Below are 23704 nucleotides of genomic sequence, written 5' to 3' on the forward strand. Positions count from 1 at the left end.
CAGAGTTGGACAAAATGGAAAAAAAAGAAATAATCACCAAAGTGACACGACCAACAGACTGGGTAAATTCAATTGTAATCAAGGATAAACCCAATGGTACCCTACCGATATGCCTCGACCCAAGGGACCTGAACAAGGCATTAAAAAGAGAGTACCATCCAATTCCAATCCTTGAAGAAATCACACCATCATTGACTGGGTCCAAATTATTCAGCAAACTGGATGCCAGTAATGGGTACTGGAATGCAAAGATAGACGGCGAAAAAGGTCTAGACCTATTCAACAGCTGGGACATGTCAGAATCGGATTGCAATAACCCAGACACACTTCTAGAGAAATTTGAAAGGCACCTAGAGCCCAGGTCAAACCATAGAATTCACAGATACGAATTCCAGGGCCTGAAACAAGACCCACAAAAAACGATTGACAGTTTCCTGTCCAGACTAAAGAATGTTGCCGAAAATTGCAAATTCAAAGATAAGGACGAAAGAATTGTTGACCAATTAATATGGTGGTGTGCTCATAAAGAAGTTCAGAAATCCCTCATAGGTAAGGACGCTCTCCAGTTGATAGAAGCAGTAGACACTGCAAGAGCATTCAAAGCCACTACCAAACAAATGGCCTCACTTACCTTACAAACAAGCTCACTAGGCAGCAGTGTAGATATTGTATCTAGCACAGGACGAAACATACCTGCAAACAAAGAACATGCCAGTACTGTGGTACAGAGCATGAGTTCAATGACTGAATGAAATGTCCTGCATTCGGTACACACTGCAAAGCATGTGGAAAACTTAACCACTGGAAAAAAATGTGTAGGTTGACAAAATCCCAAAAATACAAGCCCCAATTTTCAAAGAGGAGCAGAAATAGAAGAAGAGATATACATGCACAACAACAGGAACAAAACACCTCAGAGGAGGAATTCTTGGCAGTCGGCACAATAAATGTGCATGAGATGGGAAAGGACGACCAGAAAAAAAATGAGGCATACACAACAATAAGAATTCAAAAGAAGGCTGGCAAGAAAAGAATAAACATTGACTTAAGGCTGAAGATAGACACTGGAGCCCAGAGTGATATCTTGCCTGTCAACCTTTACAAGATGTTCCCAGAACACATGACACAAGAGGATAAAATCAAAGAAGGAATCCTCACACCAAGTGATGTAATCCTCACTGCGTACGGAGGTACCAGGATTCCACAACTGGGTAAAACAACAATTACAGGGACACACAAAGGAAAAATAATCAAGTGTTCTTTTTATGTCACAAGAACAGAAGGCCCAGCAATTCTTGGACTCGATACCTGCAAAAAGCTAAATATTGTGTCAATCAATGGTGAAGTGAAGGCAACTCCGAGCAGGATTGACAGAGATACGCCTATCAAAGACCGACCACCAATCACAAACAAAGAGGAATTGATAAGCATGTACCCTGAATGCTTTGACGATACAGTCGGGTGCTTTGTAAAATGTCGATACCATATAACAGTCGACCCCAATATCAAACCAATTGTTCACCCACCTCGCCGCGTCCCTCTAGAACTAAAAGAGAAGCTGAAGACAGAGTTGGACAAAATGGAAAAAAAAGAAATAATCACCAAAGTGACACGACCAACAGACTGGGTAAATTCAATTGTAATCAAGGATAAACCCAATGGTACCCTACCGATATGCCTCGACCCAAGGGACCTGAACAAGGCATTAAAAAGAGAGTACCATCCAATTCCAACCCTTGAAGAAATCACACCATCATTGACTGGGTCCAAATTATTCAGCAAACTGGATGCCAGTAATGGGTACTGGAATGTAAAGATAGACGAAGAGTCATCCATGCTCACTACCTTCAACACACCATTTGGCAGATATCGATTCAACCGACTCCCATTTGGATTGAAGGTGAGCCAAGATGTCTTCCAGCGCCAAATAGATGAGACCTACCAAGGGAGCAATAGGAATAGCAGATGACATCCAAGTGCATGGCAAGGATGAGACCACACATGACTTCAATTTACATGAAGCTATGGAGAAAACCCGACAAGCAGGCATCAAACTCAATACAAACAAGTGTGTGGTAAAAGCGAAGGAGTGCAAATTCTTTGGAATTATATACTCTGCAGAGGGAGTTAAACCAGACCCTGCTAAAGTGGAAGCCATCAGAGACATTAAAGAACCTAAAGACATGAAGGAACTCAGGAGCTTCCTGGGACTCATCCACTACATGGGAGCCTTCATACCCAAGCTGGCCGATCACACTGCAAATCTCTGAGAACTAAACAGAGATGACGTAGAGTTTGATTGGTGTGCTTCACACACACAGGATTTCGAAGCAATCAAAAAGCTCATCAGTAAGGAGACAACTCTGCAATACTATGACAGACGCAAACCAGTAACACTCCAAGTCGATGCTTCTATGAGAGGAGTTGGCGCAGCACTGATACAGGAAGGTAAACCCATTGCATATGCCTCGAAAGCTCTCTCACCCACAGAGACAAGGTACGCAAATATTGAAAGGGAACTCCTGGCAATAGTATATGGATGTGAAAAGTTCCATACATACCTGTATGGCAGACATTTCAACATTGAAACAGACCATCGCCCGCTAGAACAAATACATAGAAAAAACCTCATGAAAGCACCAGCCAGACTGCAAAGATTACTGTTAAGGCTTCAAACATACGACTACGATATCAGGTACAAGCCAGGAAAAGACCTGATATTGGCGGGTGCTCTGTCCAGACTATCATCATATGATAAACAGGAGATGGAAGGACTAAGCATAAAGGTCCACCACATTGTGAATGTAACAACCACAAAGCTAGCAGAAATCAAAGAGGAGACCAGCAAAGATGAAGAACTCCAGCTCCTTACTCAGATGGTGATTCAGGGGTGGCCAGAAAAGAGACATCAGGTGCAGCCCCTAATTCATGAATATTGGGCCATCCATGATGATATATCAGTGGAGAATGGAATACTGATGGCTGGATCCCGAATAATTATACCCAAGTCAATGCAAAAAGAGATTCTTGACAAGATTCACCAAGGGCATCTAGGAATGGAGAAATGCAAGCTCCGAGCCAAGTCAGCAGTATATTGGGTAGGCATGTACAAAGACATAGAAAAGACGGTTTCTACATGCCACATCTGTCAGAAGTACAGAAACTCACAACAAAAGGAGGAAATGATATCTAGTGACATCCCAAGAAGGCCATGGCAAACTATTGGAGCAGATCTGTTCACAGAGGGCCAAGAATGGTATTTGATTATGGTCTGCTACTACTCCAAATTTCCATTTGTGAGAAAAGTGAAGGACCTGAGAGCCAAAACAATCACTACAGTGGCTCGAGGACTTCTAGCAGAGCAAGGAATACCAGAGCAGATCATATGTGACAATGGAACCCAGTTCACATCGCAGGAATTCAAAAAGCTAGCCAATGAGTATGGGTTCAATATTACAACCTCATCTCCACTCTACCCCAAAGGTTTATAGAAAGACAGGTGCAGACAGTGAAGAGAACACTAGTCAAATGCCGAGAGACTAAGGAAGACCCACACCTGGCACTTCTGTCCCTACGAGCGACACCACTGAGAGCTGATATGAAATCCCCAGCAGAATTGCTGAATGGTAGGAAGTACAAAACTACCCTGCCAAGTAAGATCCAACCTCCTATTGACCAGGAAGAGACAAGGGCAAAGTTAGCAGCCACTCAAGAACAATCACAGAAATATTACAACAAACATGCACAATACTTACCTGAGATACTTGGAGGACAACATGTGCATACTCAAGACCCCATAACTAAAACATGGATTCCAGCACAGGTTGTCAGTAGAGCTGAAACCCCAAGATCGTATATAATAAAAACGGAATCTGGTAGGCAGCTGAGACGCAACAGGGCCCACATCCGCCCAACACCAAAGCTGTTGAGGACAACGTGTACAACACCTGCTGCATCAGTGACAACACCCATAGAATCAGCACCCCAACGGGCACCAACCACCCATCAGCAGACAACGTGTACAACACCTACTGCATCGGTGACAACACCCACAGAATCAGCATCCCAATGGGCTCCAACCACCCATCAGCAGCCCAACAACACACCTCAGACACCGGTGCGAAGCACAAGATCCACCAGATGGAGAAAGAACATCCTGCCACCGGTTCGATACCGTTAAAGAAAAAAAATATACATGAACTTTCAAAAACTGCTATGATTAATTTAATTATACTCAATTTGGTTTTCATTTCCTTATTAATTTTTTTAGGCAATTGAACTGATGGCATATTTTGAAAAAAAAAATGTAAATATTTTCTCTTTTTTATACATGATAAAGTTTTTTCAAAAAAAAAAAGAAAAGAAAAGATGAGTAAATAATTCTGCTAGATTACAAAGTAGAGGCAAAATAATCTCACGGTTTCTGCTGCAGGATTGCCACCTCGCACTGACAATCCATTAGAGTAAGGGAGACTACTATAATTGTCTTCACTGCCAAAAGATCCCTTTTTTCTTTATGAATGTTACACATTCATATCTATGTGTATACGTGTGTAGAATACATCCCCACTTTGGCGCTATTTGTTAGTGAACAGTACGAACTGTGTTTTAAAGTAAACAGTATTACTACGCCGTGTCTAACGATATATAGGTGTTGCTGCGCTGAAAGTAGCGCAGTTCGTCTAACACGGAAAAGTAAATAACACGTAAAAGAATAACTATGCTTCGTATAAAGTTGTCTATCCCACCAGACTGAAACTACACATAACAGTGTGGTATTATCCATATAATATAAAATGGGGTGATTACACTCAAAATAAGCAACAAGGATATTCAGAGGTAATGCAGTATGATCGTTTCATGCAACTCCATTTAATTGAACAATGTAAATATTACATCAGTTTTAAAATCTAGACCACCTTCAGCTGCATAAAAATATAGAATTTAGTTAAATTCAAAGGATTCATTTGTATAGTTATTCTATTAACCCAAATCATAAAGAGGATAAGTAGATAGGCAAAGGACATGTTTCATCAACAACATCATAGTTGTAGCTGATGTTTTTTTCACAGGAAGACACTGCTTATTGATTTTACTTTATTTAGATTTACTACTGGGGTGGGGGGTTCTAATTTTATAGACTAGTTTATCAAGTCTAATGGAAACTAGAATCTATCTTTTATGGATAGAGTAAAAAAGACAGTTTAAGAAAAAGGAAGAGAAACATAAAAACTAGCGAGAGAAAGACAAAGAAAGAAAAAGGGAAAAAAAGAAAAGGACTGTATTGTTTAAGGATGCTAGCAAAGTATCAAGTAGGAAGAGAAAAGATACTTTGCATAAGAAAAGAAAAGAAAGAGAGATAGATCAGGAAATATGTGTAACAAAAGTACACATAGAATAAAGTTACATATATATGTATGTAAGTATAGTACATGGAAGAATGTGAGCATGAAAAGTCATATTCTTAAGATTATAAACCTGGAAAAGTACAGGACAAGTTATTACACCTGTAAAAGTATAGGACAAGCTATTACTTCCAGTAAAGTAAAGAATAAGGAACTTTTTACTCAAAATATTGCAATAAAGAATGCCAATTCTTCTAATTTATCACTCTTTGCAGTTCTCATCTTTTAAATTTATTGTACAAAATTGTTCAGCTTATTTGTAAGTTTGTCTAATTAGTCAATTTTTTCTGTATTTAAGGTAGTAAATTAGCCAAATTCTACTTAAATAAGTATAGTGTTATTTGCAAACGTATCATCAAAGACATTCCAGCCTTCAGCAAATCATTTTTTAGGGATAATCTAGGACATTACATACAACGGTCATGCGATTTAGTTAGGGGGATACTTTGGTTGCTATTTTTAGCGTGTTGAGCAACCAGGTAGAGGCTCTTTCATTGGTTTGATTGTGTGATGAGATTTTTTTACACATATATGTAATATGTATATATATCATCAGCAGAAGTTAGAGAGTAAGTTAAAAGCTGAGAGTTTCATGTATTGGCACTTATCAAACACGAATTTGTCCATTGTCAATCTGTAACTTCTGACAAAATAACTTCTAAAATACAAAATTTTGTCATAAACGTTACGAGTAAACCCTGTTCTATGTGACACATTCTACCAGTATCAGTAGTTTGAAAGTGTTTAGTTAAAAGAAATTAATTAAATAATCTGTATGTCTAATTCAATAGATCCGAAATGGATGAAAGGCAAATTCGACCTCGGCAGAATTTGAACTCAGAACGTAAAGACAGATGAAATACAGCTTCTAAAATACAAAATTTTGTCTAAAACATTAAGAATAAACCCTGTTCTATGTGACATATTCTACCAGTATTGGAAGTTTGAAAATACATATGCATGCCTACAATACACATATCCACATAAAAACACATCTAGATCCCAACGTATATATACAAACAACTTTTTAAAAAAATTGCTCAGTGTGTATAATAATAAAAATCAGATAAATTTAACAATTCAATAGGTTTGTAAAATACAATAAAATAATAAAAGCTTAAACTTGAAAATAATATGTATAACAGTTGAAGGCTTTCTTAAAGTATACATCAAAATACATTCAATATCATTGCGATGTGAAACAACCATACACTACAAAATACAAATTCAACAGTGGCATTGGAAACCAGTTCAAGATTCAAAAAATATATACTATCCATATGATATTTTGTCGGCTGATATTTTAAATTTTGTTGCGTGCCTGCAGGAATTTAAGAGTTCATGTCCTTGATTCAAAGCACTATTGTCCTGGAATAAAATAAAAAAGTTTTCCAAAAGGCACAAATAACATTTGATGGGTCTTTTATGAGCACCATGTCTGTAAGCTAATGCTTTATCTAAGATTTTCCATTGAAAGGATGGTTTTCATTTTCTTTCAATTCCCAGACATGTTTTGCCAGACTGGTGTTTGTCCTATTTTCAGGGTACCGGAAGGAATTTCTATGGGAAAAAAATTAGGTCTTGAAACAATTTTCTGAAGCCCCTGTGTATGTTTTATATTTTTGTGAGCCTTCTATTTGTACTTTGGCCCTATACACAGTCCTTTTCTCCAGACAGGAGGTCTCGTCTTTGCAATTACAATTCTTTGGATTAGAATCGGCACTGTGGTTATTTGTAATTATTTTAGTGTTGTGTTGGCTAATGAAAGAGGCGAAGTTTTTACAACAAGAATAGCTAATCTTCAGTGTTCTTCTATTAAATATTCTGTAAAACTTATTGTTAGGTTGAAAATGTTTGGAGATTAACAGTAATACCACACGTAGAACTAGAACTAGGAGGGTTTTGTGGTTCAACCCAGCTTTTAATATGTCCATAAAAACTAATATAGGTAGGGAATTCTTTACTGGCAAAAAGTCTTTGAGATGAATTTTTACATCCTCTTCAGAGTTAAGGGTTATTCATTTAATGAATTTTGAAAAGTCAGACACAGGTGTAAATCCGAAGGTGCAAAGTTGGGCAAGTATGGAGATTGTGACAAAAACATTCCAGCCAAAGCCCCAGTAACTTCTACTATATTTGTAAAGAAGTGTGCAGTCTCACAATATTGTAATGGAAGATGATGCCCTTATGATTAGCAAGTGCTGAACACTTCTGGTAGACCACTGCATTTAATCATCCAGCTGATCACTACACATCTGAACTCATGGTCCTCTCCATGAGAAGTTCTTAAATCCCACGAAAGCATATCCTTCTTTGGGTAGAGTTCTGCTTTGGAGGTTGTTTGTAGTGGTTTACTGCACTCCCCCTCTGATTGTTTGCACTTCTCATTGTTATAGATGTTCCATTTTTGTCTCCTGTTATCATTTCTTCAAAAATGGTTTTCTTCATGTCTCTGCAATGAATTACATTGAGTAAAGTTAACCTCATTCAGTTGATGTGGGATCTAAACATCGAGCTTGCTGATGTAACCAAGTTGATGCAGATGATTTTCAATATTTGATTTGGATATTTGGAGGATATCTGTGATCATCCTAGTTGTATAACAGGAGTTGGTGTTGACTAACTCCATTTTGTTGCTGTTAATCTCAGCTGGCCAGCCACAGCAAGGTGCATCTTGAACTGAAAAATATCTTGATTGAAATTTTATAAACCACTGCTGCACACATTCTGTAACAGCATCCTTTCTTGTACATAGCATGTATCTTCCTGCAGGTTTCCACTGCTTTCTTGCGTTTTTCAAAATAGAGAAATATGAGGTCAATAATTTTCATTTTGGTTCTTTGTTTTCAGGGTGATCCCAAGCACACAAAATACAACCTGCCTTGTTGCAAGTTCACGTTGAACTGTGCTGAAGTGTCAAGTACCTAATGAATACACATGTGCAAGGGACAGACTGAACTTAGCTATTTATTAGAATGCTTGAAGTTTAGTGTTGACAAAAACCAAATGGACTCTTCAACTAACCAATGTATTTGTATGCATATTTATAGTTGTGTGTATGTGCATTTATGTACATTTACACATCAAACCAATAGTAGTAGGGAACTGTACCAGATAGCCAGAAGGGACGCTGGGCGACAGGTATGCATAGCCAAGGGAGAAGCAGAAAAGAAGAAGTTTGCCAATGTCAGCGACGTGAGGACCAAAGAACTGAAGTATTTCAGATTGCAAGACAGTGTGTGAGAGAAAATTGTGATGTCACGGGACAGAAATGTATCTGCATGGATGATGGTGCACTTGCTTTTAATGATTTGGAGAAGCCATTATGAAAGACTATTGAATGTGGAGAATGAATGGGAGGAGGAGAGCCTGCCAAATATCGACCCAGTAGAGGTATGAGCTATCCAAATAGATGGCACCCTGGTAGATAAAGCAATTAAAGGTATGAAGCCACGAAAAGCCCCCCGGCCCATCAGGAATCACTGCTGAGATGCTTAAAACATCTAGTGGTGTGGGCTATGGCCTAGTCACCCACATACTAGTTCATGATGGAGTCATACTCAATGACTATCATAGCAGCACCATAGGGTAAAGGTGATGCTTTACATAGAAATAACTACAGAGTTATCAAACCATTGGATCAGGTGATGAAGGTCACGGAGAGGGTCATAGTCCATCTCATTAGGAAGAGAGTCTGCTTAGATGAGATGCAGTTCGGTTTTGTGCCAGGTAGAAGCACAATTCCTGGTGCGGTAACTGCAGGAGAAATACCTAGCCAAAGATAACGTCCTATACTTGGCTTTTGTGGACTTGGAGAAAGCCTTTAACAGGGTCCCCCGATCTCTTATCTGGTGGGTGATGCAGAAACTGGGGATTGACAAATGGTTAATAAGGGCTGTACAGGCCCTATACAGAGATGCTGTTAGTAAGGTTAGGGTTGGCAATGAGTATAGTGAAGAATTCCTGGTAGAAGTAGGGGTTCACCAAGGATCAGCCCTCAGTCCCCTTTTATTCATCATAGTCCTCCAGGCAATAACAGAGGAATTCAAGATAGGTTGCCTCTGGGAGCTCCTCTATGCTGATGACCTGGCCTCATAGCAGAATCACTACTGGAACTAGAGAAGAAATTTCAGGTGTGGAAGCAAGGATTAGAATCGAAGGGCCTTAGAGTCAATGTAGCAAAGACCAAAGCATGTGAGCATTCATTGGAATATGTACTGATATCAATATACTCTATTAAATGTGTGTGTGCTTACTTTTATGTACACATATATATATATATGTTTGTAGGTTTCTATATATATTTCTTTCCCTTGTCCTTATTGCTTTTTCTCTGTCTTGTTTGTATTTAAATCAGTTATGGTTTCTTGATTAACATTTTCTCCAGATGATTTCGGTAAACATCACTTTTAAATTAATTTAAATTATATATCTTAATTAATTATATAAGTAATAGCATTTATTTACTAATGAACGAGCTGTTGAATTATGAACTATATTTAAAATGTATGCTTTACAGTTATTTTATTCTAAAAATGTGCTTTAAAATGGTATCAATTTAACACACACACATTGTCAGGCTTCTGTTCAGTTTCCATCTACCAAATTTCATTCATGAAACATTGGTCAACCTGAAGCTAAAGTAGAAAGACTCACCTAAGATGTTGTGTGATTGTGAAGCAGATTTCCTAATCACATAGCCATACCTATATGTGAGGGAGCAGGAGAGAGAAAGTTCATTCATATTGGACACATTGGTTCTAAATGTTGAAGACTTACTTATAAAGTGATGTATATAGTGTAGCTTTCTCCACTCTTGCACCTATAGTTAATGTATCCAATCATGGAAAATTATAGTCTACTCTGTTAAAGTTGTTCTACTCATAGTGGTTTATTAAGTTATTTTATACTGTTATTTTGGCAGATAACCAATTGGCTGCAACTTGTAGGGACCAGTCTTTTGACAGGTAAGTCAACTTTATTTCGGTATATTATGGAAACTTCTGAACAATACTTCTAATAGTGGTGGTGGTAAAAGTAGAGCCAGTACAGGTAGTTGTTTTAGTTCAATCCTGATCAAAGCAGTGAACACCCTGTTTTTTTTTTTTTCTGTTTTTTCCAGCATCTAGTACTCTTCATTTTATGCTAGCATAAGTAAAATAGGTTGTAATGGTCTGAAACAAGTCAGAGACTATGCCTTGTATATTTTCTTTTGGCATAGTTTCCTTATAGCAACCACTTCGCTAACAGTGGCATATGGTGGTGGTTGTATTGGGTGTGCTGCTACACCCAGAGCTACCAAATTTCAAGCAGGGATATAACAAAAGTTTTCCATTAACATTTGTGATAGAAAATTATGAGTAAGGTTTATATTTATAATGAATTTGGCATTTTCAATGGGTGCACAGCTAGCACACTTGGAATATGCGCCCCCTGTTCATTGAGTGTATTTTTTGCAGTTTATCATGGCACCAGTACTAGAGAAGTTGCTGTGTTTTAAAGGAGAAATGGGTGAATCAGTGATAGGAGTGATGAAGAGGTACAGTAACAGCAGTGAGACAATGGTGACAAGATGTACTGAGTGACTGTAATTGTAGAAGGTGGTGTGAGAGAAAACAGATGATGGCTAGTAGTGGTAAGAGTGTAATAGATGTCAGAAATAAGCGACCTGAAGATGAGAAAATAGCTGTTAGCAGTATAGAAGTGTAAAGAGAGTAAGGAATATCAATAAAGGGGTGACCTAAGGGAAAGGGATTGTTAGTGAACATCATATTTGTTAGTGGGAGAAATCTGATGTAACTCACATTACTCAGGTATCATATGGTAAAAGAGAGACACTAAAGCAGCTACATGTCTGCTGGTGTGTGTGTGTGAGAGAGATAGAGAGAGAGGGAGATCATGTGATAGACGCCAATAAACAGTGACCAAGAGACATGGGAGAGGCATTTAACAGCACAGAAGAGTAATGTTAGGTAGAGAGGATGGACGTCAGTAAAGGTAGAGGGTGTGTTGAGAAACAGTACATGGAGTAAGAGGAGTATATCAAGTATCAAAAGATCCACTGCAATCCCTTCTAACACAAGCATTGTGATTTGGAAGGAGGGTCATATCAAGAAACTGGTTGTAGAGGGAAGGGATTGGGTATGAACAGATCCAATGTTTTCTTTCATCTCACAGGTGGCAATGTACATTGAATAGGAGAAAATCTGATAGAGAGTTTAAAGAATATAGATATTGACAAGGGTGTTAGCATCTGGTAACTTAGATACAAATAATTAGAAGGCCTAACTGTAGACATATATCCCAGCTTTTCTCACTGCACCTCTTCTCTGTTTTAATGTATGTTTTTCCAAGCCAGTATAGCTGGTCTTCTCCAGCACTATTTATAACTAATCACTATGGTCCTTCGTTATTTCTTTCTGAGATGCAACAATTTCAGATGAGTCTTCACCATTTTTGCCAAGTCCTCCTGGGTCTCCCACTTCCACAAGTGCTTTTACTTGAGTACTCAGCACTTCTTTATACAGCTATCAACCTCCATACACAGCCCATGCACAAACCTGCACTGTCTTCTCTCTTGAACACTGTCTGGTTCCTGTTATGTCCAATATTTCTCTCAGCTCATTTTGTATCTTATTTGTGCCTATTTCCAGCAAAGCATTCTTACTTCATTTCTTTCACAAATCTTTGGCACCCTAGACTCTCATTTTGCATACAAGCATCATACAATCCCCCCTTCATTCTGAAAAGACAAGCATTGTGGTGCCATCAGAAATAATATCTTCTTGAATTTTTGCCAACTTGTCCTTACTCTGACTTTCAGAACACCTCCCACCACTGCTAATTGAATCATCTAGGTAGCAAAAGCTTTGATGTTTTGGGCGTTGTCTAGGTATTTGAAATAATCTATTTCCCACAAGCTCTTAGCGCTTGTTGGCCTTCCTTATATGTCTGCTGCATATAATGTCTACCTTCTCAGTTATCTTGCCTGTAATACTACTTCACTTCTTGAGGGAGATTTGATTTCTATTTCTAGTAGGTTTAGTAACCTTGTAGAGGTTCCCTGTTGGCTTGTACAAAAGTGTTGGTTTAGAATCATTTTATGTTAACTACCTCGCTAAATTTGAAATTTTGTTCATTCTTTTTTCTATTGTCTTCTTCAGTTCTTCTACTAAGCAGGGCCTTGAAGATGAAAAACGTAATTGTTTAAAGTTGAAATCCTTACAGAGGAAGGTTGTCAGTTCACAGGTAACTTCTTTTCTTCTATTTGTAATAATGATATGCTAATGTTCTGATTTGACCTTTGTAATTGGTCTTTATTAGTCATTACCACAAATGAGTGTTACCCCAACTGAAAGTGAAGATGTGGTAGCTTAAAGGGGACATATTAATGAAAGCATTGTATTGAGTTTATTAATAGCTGTTTGTTTAAAGCCAGGTCAGTCCTGATCAAGACATTCCAGCTGTCATTGTCCATCTTTTATTCAGACAGTATATCTAAAACTACACTATCCATTGTCTCCTTCCTTTTTTTTTTTTTTCAGTAGGGTATGATTTGAAAGTGATTTTCCCACTATTTGTAGCAAGTCAATTGACAGTGTAGAAGCTCCCACATAGCCCCCTGCATTATATTGTTCCAAAGCATTGTATGAACCATTTTGTCTGTATAATAATGAGTCAGGAGAACCCATGTAATGTATATAGCCAAAGAGTTATCATTCAAAAGTATTTTAGAATCCTTCCTGTGTGTTTTACAATAAGATCAATCATCTTATTACCAATGTAACTGATTCCTTCCTATTCACTCAATGAATAGAATTTTACACATTTTTAACTCAAAAATTGTGATTTCAATTCTTGTCACTGACAGAATATTGTTATCCCAGAGTCAATCAATTTGTATATCATTTTGTAGTCTATGTGGTTGTGATTTGGGGAGTTGTATCATGATGTAAAATACAGTTGATCCAGTAATGTGTGCAATTTAAATTAAAAAAAAAAAACTGTCTAACTTATATTTAAGATCACAGTTGGTTGAAATAGGAGTTAGACTGCTAGGCACTTCATTGTAATAGAATAAAAGTGTTCAGCTACTTCTTGAAAGTTAGTTTGGGAACTGTTGATCAAAAGGACTAGAGTTGAACTATTGACTGGAAAAAATTAAAAAAGCTAAACTGTTAACAGTTGATTGAAAAAGAATTAGACTGTAAAATGTTGATTGAGAATGAATTAGATTGAAATGTTGGGTAAAAGGGATTTAAACTGTGGAAGAGAGTATGACTTTGAACTGTTAGTTAAAAAAGATTTAAATTATGAACTGTTGGTTGAAAAGGAATTAGTCTGTGAACTATTGGATGAAAGTGAGTTAGGCTGTGAACTTTTGGTTCAGTTTGTGCTACACAATGAACTGTTAGTTGAAAGAGCTTTTAGGTTGCAACTTGTTGGTTGAAAGTGAGTGTCATTGTGAACTGTTTATTCACAGAAAGACTCTAAACAGTTCATTATAAACTGTTAGTTGAAACTGAGTTAGGCTGTGAAGTATTGGATGAGAGGGAATTAGAATGTGAACTGTTGGTTGAAAGAGTGAGAACATTGGATAAAAGTTCATGTTCTCTGAACCATTGGTGTATTGGTGGAAAGAAAGTTTGACTGTAAAGTGTTAGTTGAAAGAGAATAAGACTGTAAACTGTTGCATGAAAGGAGGTTAGACAGTGAACTGTAGCATGAAAAGGAATTAGTCTGTGGACTATTGGTTAAAAAGGAATTACATTGAACAGTTGGGTGGAAGGGAGTTAGACTGTGAACTATTGATTAAAAGTAATTTACATTGGGAACTATTTGTCAAATGAGTTAATAAACTGTTAGTTAAAAAACAAATTTTACTGTGAAGTGCTGGTTGAAAAAGAATTAGACTGTAAACTTTTGGCTGAATTTGAGTTAGACAATGAACTGTTGGCTGAAAGAGCATTAGAGTGTGACACTTAGACTGAAATATTGGTTGAATACAAGTGTAATTGTGAACTGTTAAAAGGAAAGATAGACTCTGAACTGCTCATTGTAAGGTAGTTATACTGAACTGTTGGATGGAAAGTAACTGGTCTGTGGATTATCGAACGAAAGATAGACTTTGAACTGTTGATTGTGAGTTTGATTGTAAATTATTAACCCTTTCGTTACTATATTTCTGATCAAAATACACCCCTTATGTGTTTCAATTAATTTCTAACGTAATCATAAATTTAGTCTGGTTTCATTAAACAACTATAACTTTTTTATTTATCAATATATTAATCTGATTTTTGGAAGATAATTTAATGAAATATTCTCAACCAATTCTATACTATAATTTTTGTCACAAAGTGACTCTAATTGCAGGTAGATACAGGTAAATTCAACAAAATATAAAATTATTAAAATTTTGTTCAAACATCGCTATGGGTTATTAGCTAATATTCAATTGGGTATACAACAAAATTTTACGATAGAATTTGTTATTCTGGGTAACTTTCTGATACCCATAATAATATTTATGGCAAAATAGTCTTAATTTCATTTAAGGTTGTGGGGAAACCACAAACTATCGTTTCTTTCGCTTTGTTTATGTTTAGCGTAACGGTTCGTTTCCGCCGTAATGATTTCAAATAGGCTCATTTGAAAAAGTAAAAAGAAATAGTCTAAGGCTTTACTCTCCTGGGAAAGTCTGTGGCTTGGTCCAGTTTCTTCAGAAAAATCACCGAAAGAAACAGTTTTTAAATTTTCACTCCATTCAGGTGCCAATTCATTTTCTTTATCGCTGTCGGAGATCTCAGATTCACTGTTTTCACTTTCGGAAAATGAAACATCAGATTTATTATCAAATACCACGTGCTTTTTTTTTTCAGTCATAGAGTTAGATTTATGAAGGTCTTCAGTAGAAAATCCTTCGAATTCTGACTCGCTGCTTGATATAATGAAATTCGTATCCATTTTTTGTCAGAATTACAAATTTTGAAAACACAATAGGAACAAATTTCGGAAAAAAATCTCCCAAAATTCACGGAATTAAAATTACACTTCGATTATTGTACAAAACTGTAGTTGAACTGTTTACGAAGTATAATACGTGTTTTCACGAATGTACTAAAGAGATTTGCTCTGATATTCTCATTTAAATATGAATAGGTAAATTCGGGCGGCTTGGGGCGGTTTGGTCACATTAACCAAAATTTTTTTCGGGCGGCTTTGGGCGGTTTGGTAACGAAAGGGTTAATGAATGTTTAATGCATTAGTTACCATAGTTAAATACATTACCTTCTGTTTCACTCAATCTTGAAAATGAAGAATTTAGTAGAATAACTTTGTCATTATTAAGCTGGTGTTTGGAACAATTAATATGAAATTTGGATCTTTACCCTTTGAACGGCAGATCGAGAAATTGATTTTTTGTAATTAGAAATACCTGGTATGGTGCCCAGGTGTGCAGAAAGCCTACCAGTGTGGATCAGACCCTTTAGTGTTGACTCTCACAACTGATCTAGGAGACGAAACACTCTTACAAGAAAATCCTGCGATCGTTTTATCATCTGATGTGTGGCACACCGTGCACCTGTACAGACCATGTTAATTCGATGGAAAGAGTGTGCTTTGTTCAGCACAAGCAATGACCACTTTAAACAAGTCTAAGTGCCGGTTGTTAAGTAAACCATTTTCACTCAATAACACCTGAGGTTTGGCGCATCGATGTGTGCTTTTTTTTTTTTTTTAAGGTACACATGCGGTGTCACAAGGCTTAGGAATTGTTGAAGGTTATTTACTGAACCCTCATTCATCGTCTTCGATGAGAGAATCCACCATACATATATACAACGGGCTTTTTTCAGTTTCCATCTACCAAATCCACTCACAAGGCTTTGGTCAGCCTGAGGCTATAGTAGAAGACGCTTGCCCAAGGTGCCATGCAGTGGGACTGAACCCAGAACCATGTGGTTCATAAGCAAGCTACTCACCACACAGCCTTCATAGTTATTTCATGTTAAAGTTGTCGTATTTTGGTAATTTCAACCAATCAATGACGTGTATTCAGCTGAATAAAATTAGCGATGTTGTTTGTCAACAACTTCCGGCAGTGTATATTTCGTTTGTCACTGTTATTTATGACATATTTCATCTCAGTTATATTTGTATGAATAAACAAGTGTATCTGAAGCATGTTTACTTCATGGCACCACGACAATCGTTTGTGCATTTCTACAGTTTTTAGGGTTTTTTCCTGTTTTTCAGCTACTAGTTTCAGAAAGACTTTTTTGCCTCCCACCAACTCCAATTTCTTCACTTTTCACTTTTTTCCATAACTCTAACCCTAAAATCCCAACCCTAACACTAACCCTAAAACCCTAACCCTAACTCTAAAACCCTAAAGCTAAAACCAGTACAAACACACGAACGATGTCGTAAATAACAGTGACAAACAAAATATACACCGCCAACAAACAACGGCAGTAATTTTATTCAGCTAAATGCACGTCATTGATTGGTTGGAATTACCGAAATACGACTACTTTAATACGAAATAACTTTGAAAATATAAACTTTTCTCAACAACACTAAGAGTAAAAGATGTTTTATATGACACATTCTACCAGTATACGAAGTTTGAAAGTGTTTAGTTACAAAAAATTAATTTCTCGATCTGCCGTTCAAAAGGAAAAGATCCTGAAATTTTAACGGATGGTTTTAATCTAGATCTCTTTAAAACAGGAAATTTGTATCATACAACTCTCAGGCAGGTTGGTATCAAAAAGGCTAATTGAAAGATAGTTGGATTGTAAATTGTTGGTTGAAATTTGGTTTGATTGTGCATTATTAATTAAAGGGAATTGGACAGTGAAATAGAGTTGTATTGTGTTTGTAGTTTGAAAGAATGTTAGACTGAACTTTTCATTAATGGTTGAAACAGAATAACTGTTTGGTCTGTTGGTTCCAAATGAGTTAGACTGTGATCTGTTCCTAGAAATGTAGTTATGCTGAAGTATTTGTTGAAAGAGATTTAGACTTTGAAATTTTGATTGAGAAAGAATTAGATAATGAAGTATTCATTGCAATGGGATTGAAAGGTAGTTCATCTATGAAACATTAGTTGAATGAGAGTTACACTGAACTTTCAGTTGAATGAATTAAATTGTGAACTGGTTGAAAAAGTTTTACTGTGAGCTTTTGGATGAAAGAAAGTTATACTGTGAAGTGTTAGTAATTAGACTGTGAGTTGAAAAGGATTTAGATTCTGAACAGTTGGCTGAAGAGAGTGAAATGGAGAATTGTTGTCTGAAACAAAATTAGACTGTTATCTATTGGTGGAAAGATAGTTAAACTGTAAACTATTGGTTGCAAAGGAGTTAGATTGAACTGTTGGTTGAAAGGATTAGACTGATAACTGTTGCTGAAAATGGAATAATGGAATTAGACTGTTGGCTGAAAAATTGGAAGGCTGTGAACTGTTGGTTGAAAGTGAGTTAGACCAGGAAATAATGGTTGGAAAGGAATTGGGTGTGAACTTATGATTGCAAAAGAATTAGACTGTGATCTAGCGGGTGAATGGCAGACTGAATTGTTGGTTGAAAGGTGTTATTGAGTGAAAATGGTTTACTTAACAACCGGCACTTTGACTTGTTTAAAGTGGTCATTGCTTGTGCTGAACAAAGCACACTCTTTCCATCGAATTAATATGGTCTGTACAGGTGCACGGTGTGCCACACATCAGATGATAAAACGATCGCAGGATTTTCTTGTAAGAGTGTTTCGTCTCCTAGATCAGTTGTGTGAGTCAACACTAAAGGGTCTGTGAATTGTTGACTAGAAAAAATTTTGTCTGTATTCTGTTAGCCAAAAGGTAGTTGGATTATGAACCATTAGTAGAAAGATAGTTAAACTGTGAAGTGTTAGTTGAAAGGGTTAGACTCAGAAAGACAATTAGACTTAACCTTTGGGTGAAAATAATTTAAGTTACAAACTCTTGATTAAACTGTTGATTGTGAGAAAGTTAGAATGTGAACTTTTGGTTGAAAAGAAGGTAGATTGAGAATTAGTGTGAACTGTTGACTGGAATTTAGTTAGGTTGTGGAATTTTGATTATAAGAGAGTTTAATTGAGAACTATTGGTTGAAAGTGTTAGGTTTTAAACTGATGGGTAATAGACTGTAAACCTTTGAGGGTTAGATTGTGAAGTTTTAATTGAAAGAGAGTTGGATTGTGTACCATTAGTTGAACTTTAGTTAGACAATGAAATGTTAATAGAAGGTGAGTTAGACTGAATTGTTGGTGGAAAGGTGGTTAGACTGTGAACTATTGGTTGAAAGGAAGTAGGTCATCGACTTGATTTAATGGGTTGGACTTTTAAGTGTTGGTTGAAAAAGTTAGACTACAAAATGCTGGTTGAAATGTAGTCAGACTATGAGCTGTTGCTTGAAAAGGAGTTTGATTGTGGACTGTTAATTGAAAGGTAGTCTGATTTGTGGTTGAAATTTAGAGTATGAACTGTTGTTTGAAAGCAGGTTAGATGGTGAAGTGATGGTTGGAAGAGAATTAGACTGAAATGGAATTAGGTAGTGAACTGTTGGTCGCAAGAAAGTTTTACTGTGAAATGTTGGTTGAAAAGGGAGATACATTGTGAATGATTAGTTGACAGGTAGTTGGATTTTGAGCTGTGATTGAAAAAGAATTTAGTTGTAGACTTGATGGAAAGAAAATTAAACTGGAAACTGAAAGACAGTTATATTTTGAACTGTTGACTGATAGGGAGTTAGACTGAACTGTTGGTTGAAAGTGAATGTTATTGTGAACAATTGGCTGAAAGGTAGTGAGACTGAGCTATGGTAGGAAGGGAATTTGGCTGTGAAGTATTGGCTGAAAAGAAATTGAGAACTGTTAGTCAAAATAGAATTATACTGGGAACTGTTGATGGAAAGATTATTAGATTATGAACTGTTGGTTGAAAAAGAGTGAGAGTGTGAAATGATTGTTGCAAGAGTGTTAAGCATTGAACTGTTAGTTAAAAGGTAAGTAGGCTGTAAACTGCTTGTTGACATGGAATTAAACTGATGTTGTTGAAAGTGAGTTCAATTCTGAACTGTTGGTTGAAAAGGATTTGATGGTGAGATGTTGATTGAGAGATAGTTAGACTTTCGACTCAGTTGAAAGCTGATTAGATAAGGAAGCATTGTTTGAAAGGCAGTTACACCGTGAACAGTTAGTTGAAATGAAATTAAATTGTTATTTGTGGATTGGAATAGTTAGATTGTGAACTGTTAGTTGAAAAGTTTTGGACTGAAAACTATTGGATGAAAGAAAGTTATCCTTTGAATGGTTAAAAGTTAGCATGAGCTGTTGTTGAAATTTTGTTGAAAGGGAGTTTGGCTTTGAACTTTTGTGTTTTGTGAGTTAGACTGTAACCTGTTTGCGGAAAGAGTTAGATTGTGCACTGTCACTTGAAAAGGCATTGGACTGTAAGATGAGCTGAACTCAGGGGGATATCACTCTGGTAGGTTTTGCTTTTCCTTCCTGCAGTTATTATTTTTTGGGGGAGGAATAACCTGCCCTCAACTGCATTGCTATATCTGCTCAGAACTGCAGATGGTTGCACTACTTGCAACCCCTCCTGATTTGGTATATAATATAAATATATTTACAATGCTCATGTTTGCTATATACCAAGCCAGGTATCATCACCATTTATTACCGTCTACCAACTGGATAATAACTCATCTTCTGGTTCAGCTGATCCACACCTCCCATGTACCTGTTATAATTGAGGTTCACAAACGGGGTACAGTTTTCATCTACACATGGTTGTGCACCAGTAGCTAGAAAAATTTATCTGCCTCTTAACTCTGTATGTGGTTGCTAGCAGATTTCCTTTCTGCCGTTGGATTATTTCACCTCTTCTTTTTAGTTTTGTTTTTTTTATATCCAACGGCAACCCTTTTCTATTGCAATTACTGTAGCACACGTATATGTTGTCACAGCTTCTAAATCCACTGCAAGTTTGACTGAACTAAAAAATCAGTCAAAAAATAAATAATATACAGCCCTGGTTATGGCATGGAAATGATAAATTCCAGACTTCATTGTACCCTAGGCCATGATAACTAACATAGTTGTCTCTTTTCCCAGTATAAAAACTAAACCAACAGCAGTAACCAGTATTTGCTTCGCAAATTTTCCAAACTTTGATACCCCACATCGTGGGCTTTCTGGGCATATACTGTCAGAAGCGTACCCTTCCTTTATACTCCACCATGCCATCATTGACGGATAAGTATCTGTCAGGGTTGTAAAGTGTTTTATATGCATTTTGAATGCGGTCGATAAGGGGTCTTATTTTAAATAAGGGATCAAACTTTGGTTCACCACATACTGGGGTACTGCTACTGTCTCTCACATTTAAATACTGGTTCAATTTCGTGAATCGTATTCGTGACATAATACTAGAAATGTACATATCTACAAAAGGTTCCTGATTGCTCCAGTAATTTGTAATCCTGGGTAATTGTCTTATACCCATAATAATATTTATGGCAAACAATGCTCGTATTTCTTCTACCACAAGCTTTCTTTTTTTCCAATCTGTTTATATTCTGCGTAACGGTTTCTTTCTGCAGTGATGGCTTCAAACAAGCTTACTGGAAAAAATAAGAAAACAAAGTCTAATGGTTTTGCTTCCTGAGGAAGGCTATGAGTAGATCCTGTCTCCTCAGAAAAATTATTAATAAAAATATTTTTTAACCTTTTACTCCATTCTGGTGCAAAATCGTCCTCTCTATTGCTGCTTTCAGTTTCAGATACAGAAATGTCTGATTCATTCTCAAACACCACGTGCTTCTGTGCTTCACTCATTCTTTTTCTCGATATTTCCATATCTTCCATCGAAAAGCCCTGAAATTTGGAATCACTGCTTGATAGCATGAAACTCCTATCCATTTTCAAAGTTGAAAAAAAATCAATGCAGAAAAAATGGGGGAAAAATAGTTAAGATATCACATCAAACAGTGTTGGATACTATAACTCAATTATTTACAAAGTGAAATCACGTGTTTTCATGAATGTACTAATGAGATTTGTGTTCAAATTCACATTTAAATAACAATGAGTACACTTGGCTGGCTTTGGCTAGGTTGGTATCGAAAAGGTTAAAAAATTGAACTATAAACTATTGATTAAAAGGTAGTAAGACTGTGATGGTTGAAGGGGTTAAACTGAACTGCTTGTTGAATGAAAGATTGAACTGCTAATTGAAAGATAGTTAGACATAGACTAACTGTTGGATGAAAGGTGATTAGACTGAACTGTTGATTGAAGTATTAGTTGAAAGAGAATTTGATTGTGAATTGATGGTTAAAAGAATTAGATTGTAAACAATTGGTTGAAAAAGAGTTAGACTATTTTGTTAAAGGGGACACTATCATTCACTTTGTATTAGCTTTCAATGAAACTACATGGTCAGTTGTAAATTGTATCAACATCCTTTTTTTTCTTCTTGGTTTTAGGAAGAGGGTAACAAATTTTTGCAAGCTGTCGACAGCAACTGCAGTAACCAGGAATATGGCAAAAACTTTGTTCTAGACTCAGATGTTCAAACTGTTGGAAAAGTTTCCTTATCCCCAGAGGAGACTCTGTGTTCTGAAAGTTTCTTATTTTCTGACTGTAGTTATGGATCAGGTTGTGATGCTACTGACAATAAAAATACAGATTTAGATGGTCAGATGTTATACACTTGTGCATATTCAAATTCAGTAAAAAACACTGAAAACATTAATAATCTTTGTCAAACTAATTTGGAAGAAGATGGCTTAGAGCTTAGTCCCAAACAGGAGGTTACAAGACCAGTTTCTTTAGCATTTACCTCAAATAAAAAACTAGTTTCTTCTAAGACTCCAGATATGTCATCTTTTCTAATAGCTTCTCCAATAATTGATGGTCCTAAGAACATTGAAGAGAATCAAACAGAAGCTGATTTATCAACAAACTCTCCAAAACCTAAAAAGAGAAGAACTGTGAGAAATCTGTCTCCATTTCAGATAGTCAGTCAAAATGCTCTGAAGGTCAGTACATCTAAAAGTCAGTCTTGTAGATTAATGAAAGAAAGTAAAAGGAAACAAAAAATTTATGTGAAAGAAAATTGTCTTCCAAATCCCTTTTCTCCAGTAGATCCTGATAAAACAGTACCACCAGAAAATTGGAACACTACAACTGTTATGCAACCTTCTGAAATGAATGATGTGTTAACAGAAGGTTCCTCAGAACATGCTGGTGTTAAAAATAGGTCAAGAAATAATGGAATTAGGGTTGTTAAGGAACTTGTAACTGATTCCTTGCATAATGGTAGTTTAGCTCCAAGCATGTGTATGACAGAATTTCTTTTGGAGAATGATGAACCAACCAATAATAAACCAGAAATTGCATCTAAGAAATTTGGTCCCACAAAAACAAGACACATTGAAGAACCTTTGATTATAGTTCCAAGTGATAGCTATAAGTTTGAGGATGGTAAACCAGAAGAAGTGCTAATCAGAGGTCAGTTCTTAGCTATTATTTTGATTATTTTAGCACCCTTGTTTATTTACTTCTTCACTATTGTTATGTGTGTTTATTTGCATTTCTACTTTTACCTTACTTTGTTGCCTGATTTGATGTCCTGATTGAGTATCCTACTATATTGTATTTAATCAAATTAAACCATTCATGGCATGGTTAAATGTACAGCTTTAGGACAGTACTGCTATGTGTGCATGGATCTCATATGTATGGGTTGGATTACTCAGTAATTTAACCCTTTAGTGTTTAGACAGGCCAAAACCAGCCAAAAATTATTCCCCTTATTTGTTTGAATCAGCCAAATCCAGCCGTATCTGATTCCTCTACAAATTTGCTAAAAAAATAAACAAATCACATTATTGAAATCTCGTAGCTTTGAGATAATATGAGATAAAGCCTTTCCTGCCTTTATTCAAGTAAAAATATGGTAAAAATTTTGAGACTTCTTGGTTTTTTACAACATTTGAAGAGAAGTGTATATCTTAGTTTTTAACGATATGGCGTCAGCAAGTAGCAATTCTGACTTTGAAAGCTTTACTCATGATGATGTACAAAACATAAATGAAAACAGTGACTTGTCTTCAGACAAATCATATTGACATTTATGAATCTTTGTTGAAAAAGAAAGATTTTGATAATGAAAGTGATGAAAATGATATTTTTATTTTTACTGTAAAGTTTTTTGAAACAGTTACGAAGGAAACAAAGATGTTCAATGCATAATTTCTATTTGT

At 36.4% G+C, this 23704-nt stretch overlaps 1 protein-coding gene across 3 annotated transcripts in view; it reads left to right on the forward strand.

The window, feature by feature from the left end:
* LOC115210247 overlaps positions 1 to 23704 on the forward strand; it is a 155531-nt gene that overhangs the window by 115371 nt on the left and 16456 nt on the right. For all 3 annotated transcript variants that reach the window (XM_036502169.1, XM_036502168.1, XM_029778723.2), the window contains exons 6-8: positions 10330 to 10372; positions 12569 to 12653; positions 21923 to 22949. In XM_036502169.1, coding sequence (XP_036358062.1) covers positions 10330 to 10372; positions 12569 to 12653; positions 21923 to 22949 — 1155 coding nt within the window. The remainder of the gene's footprint in view (positions 1 to 10329; positions 10373 to 12568; positions 12654 to 21922; positions 22950 to 23704) is intronic.

The sequence above is a fragment of the Octopus sinensis genome, linkage group LG4 (assembly GCF_006345805.1).
Source record: "Octopus sinensis linkage group LG4, ASM634580v1, whole genome shotgun sequence".
Classification (NCBI taxonomy): Eukaryota; Metazoa; Mollusca; class Cephalopoda; order Octopoda; family Octopodidae; genus Octopus; species Octopus sinensis.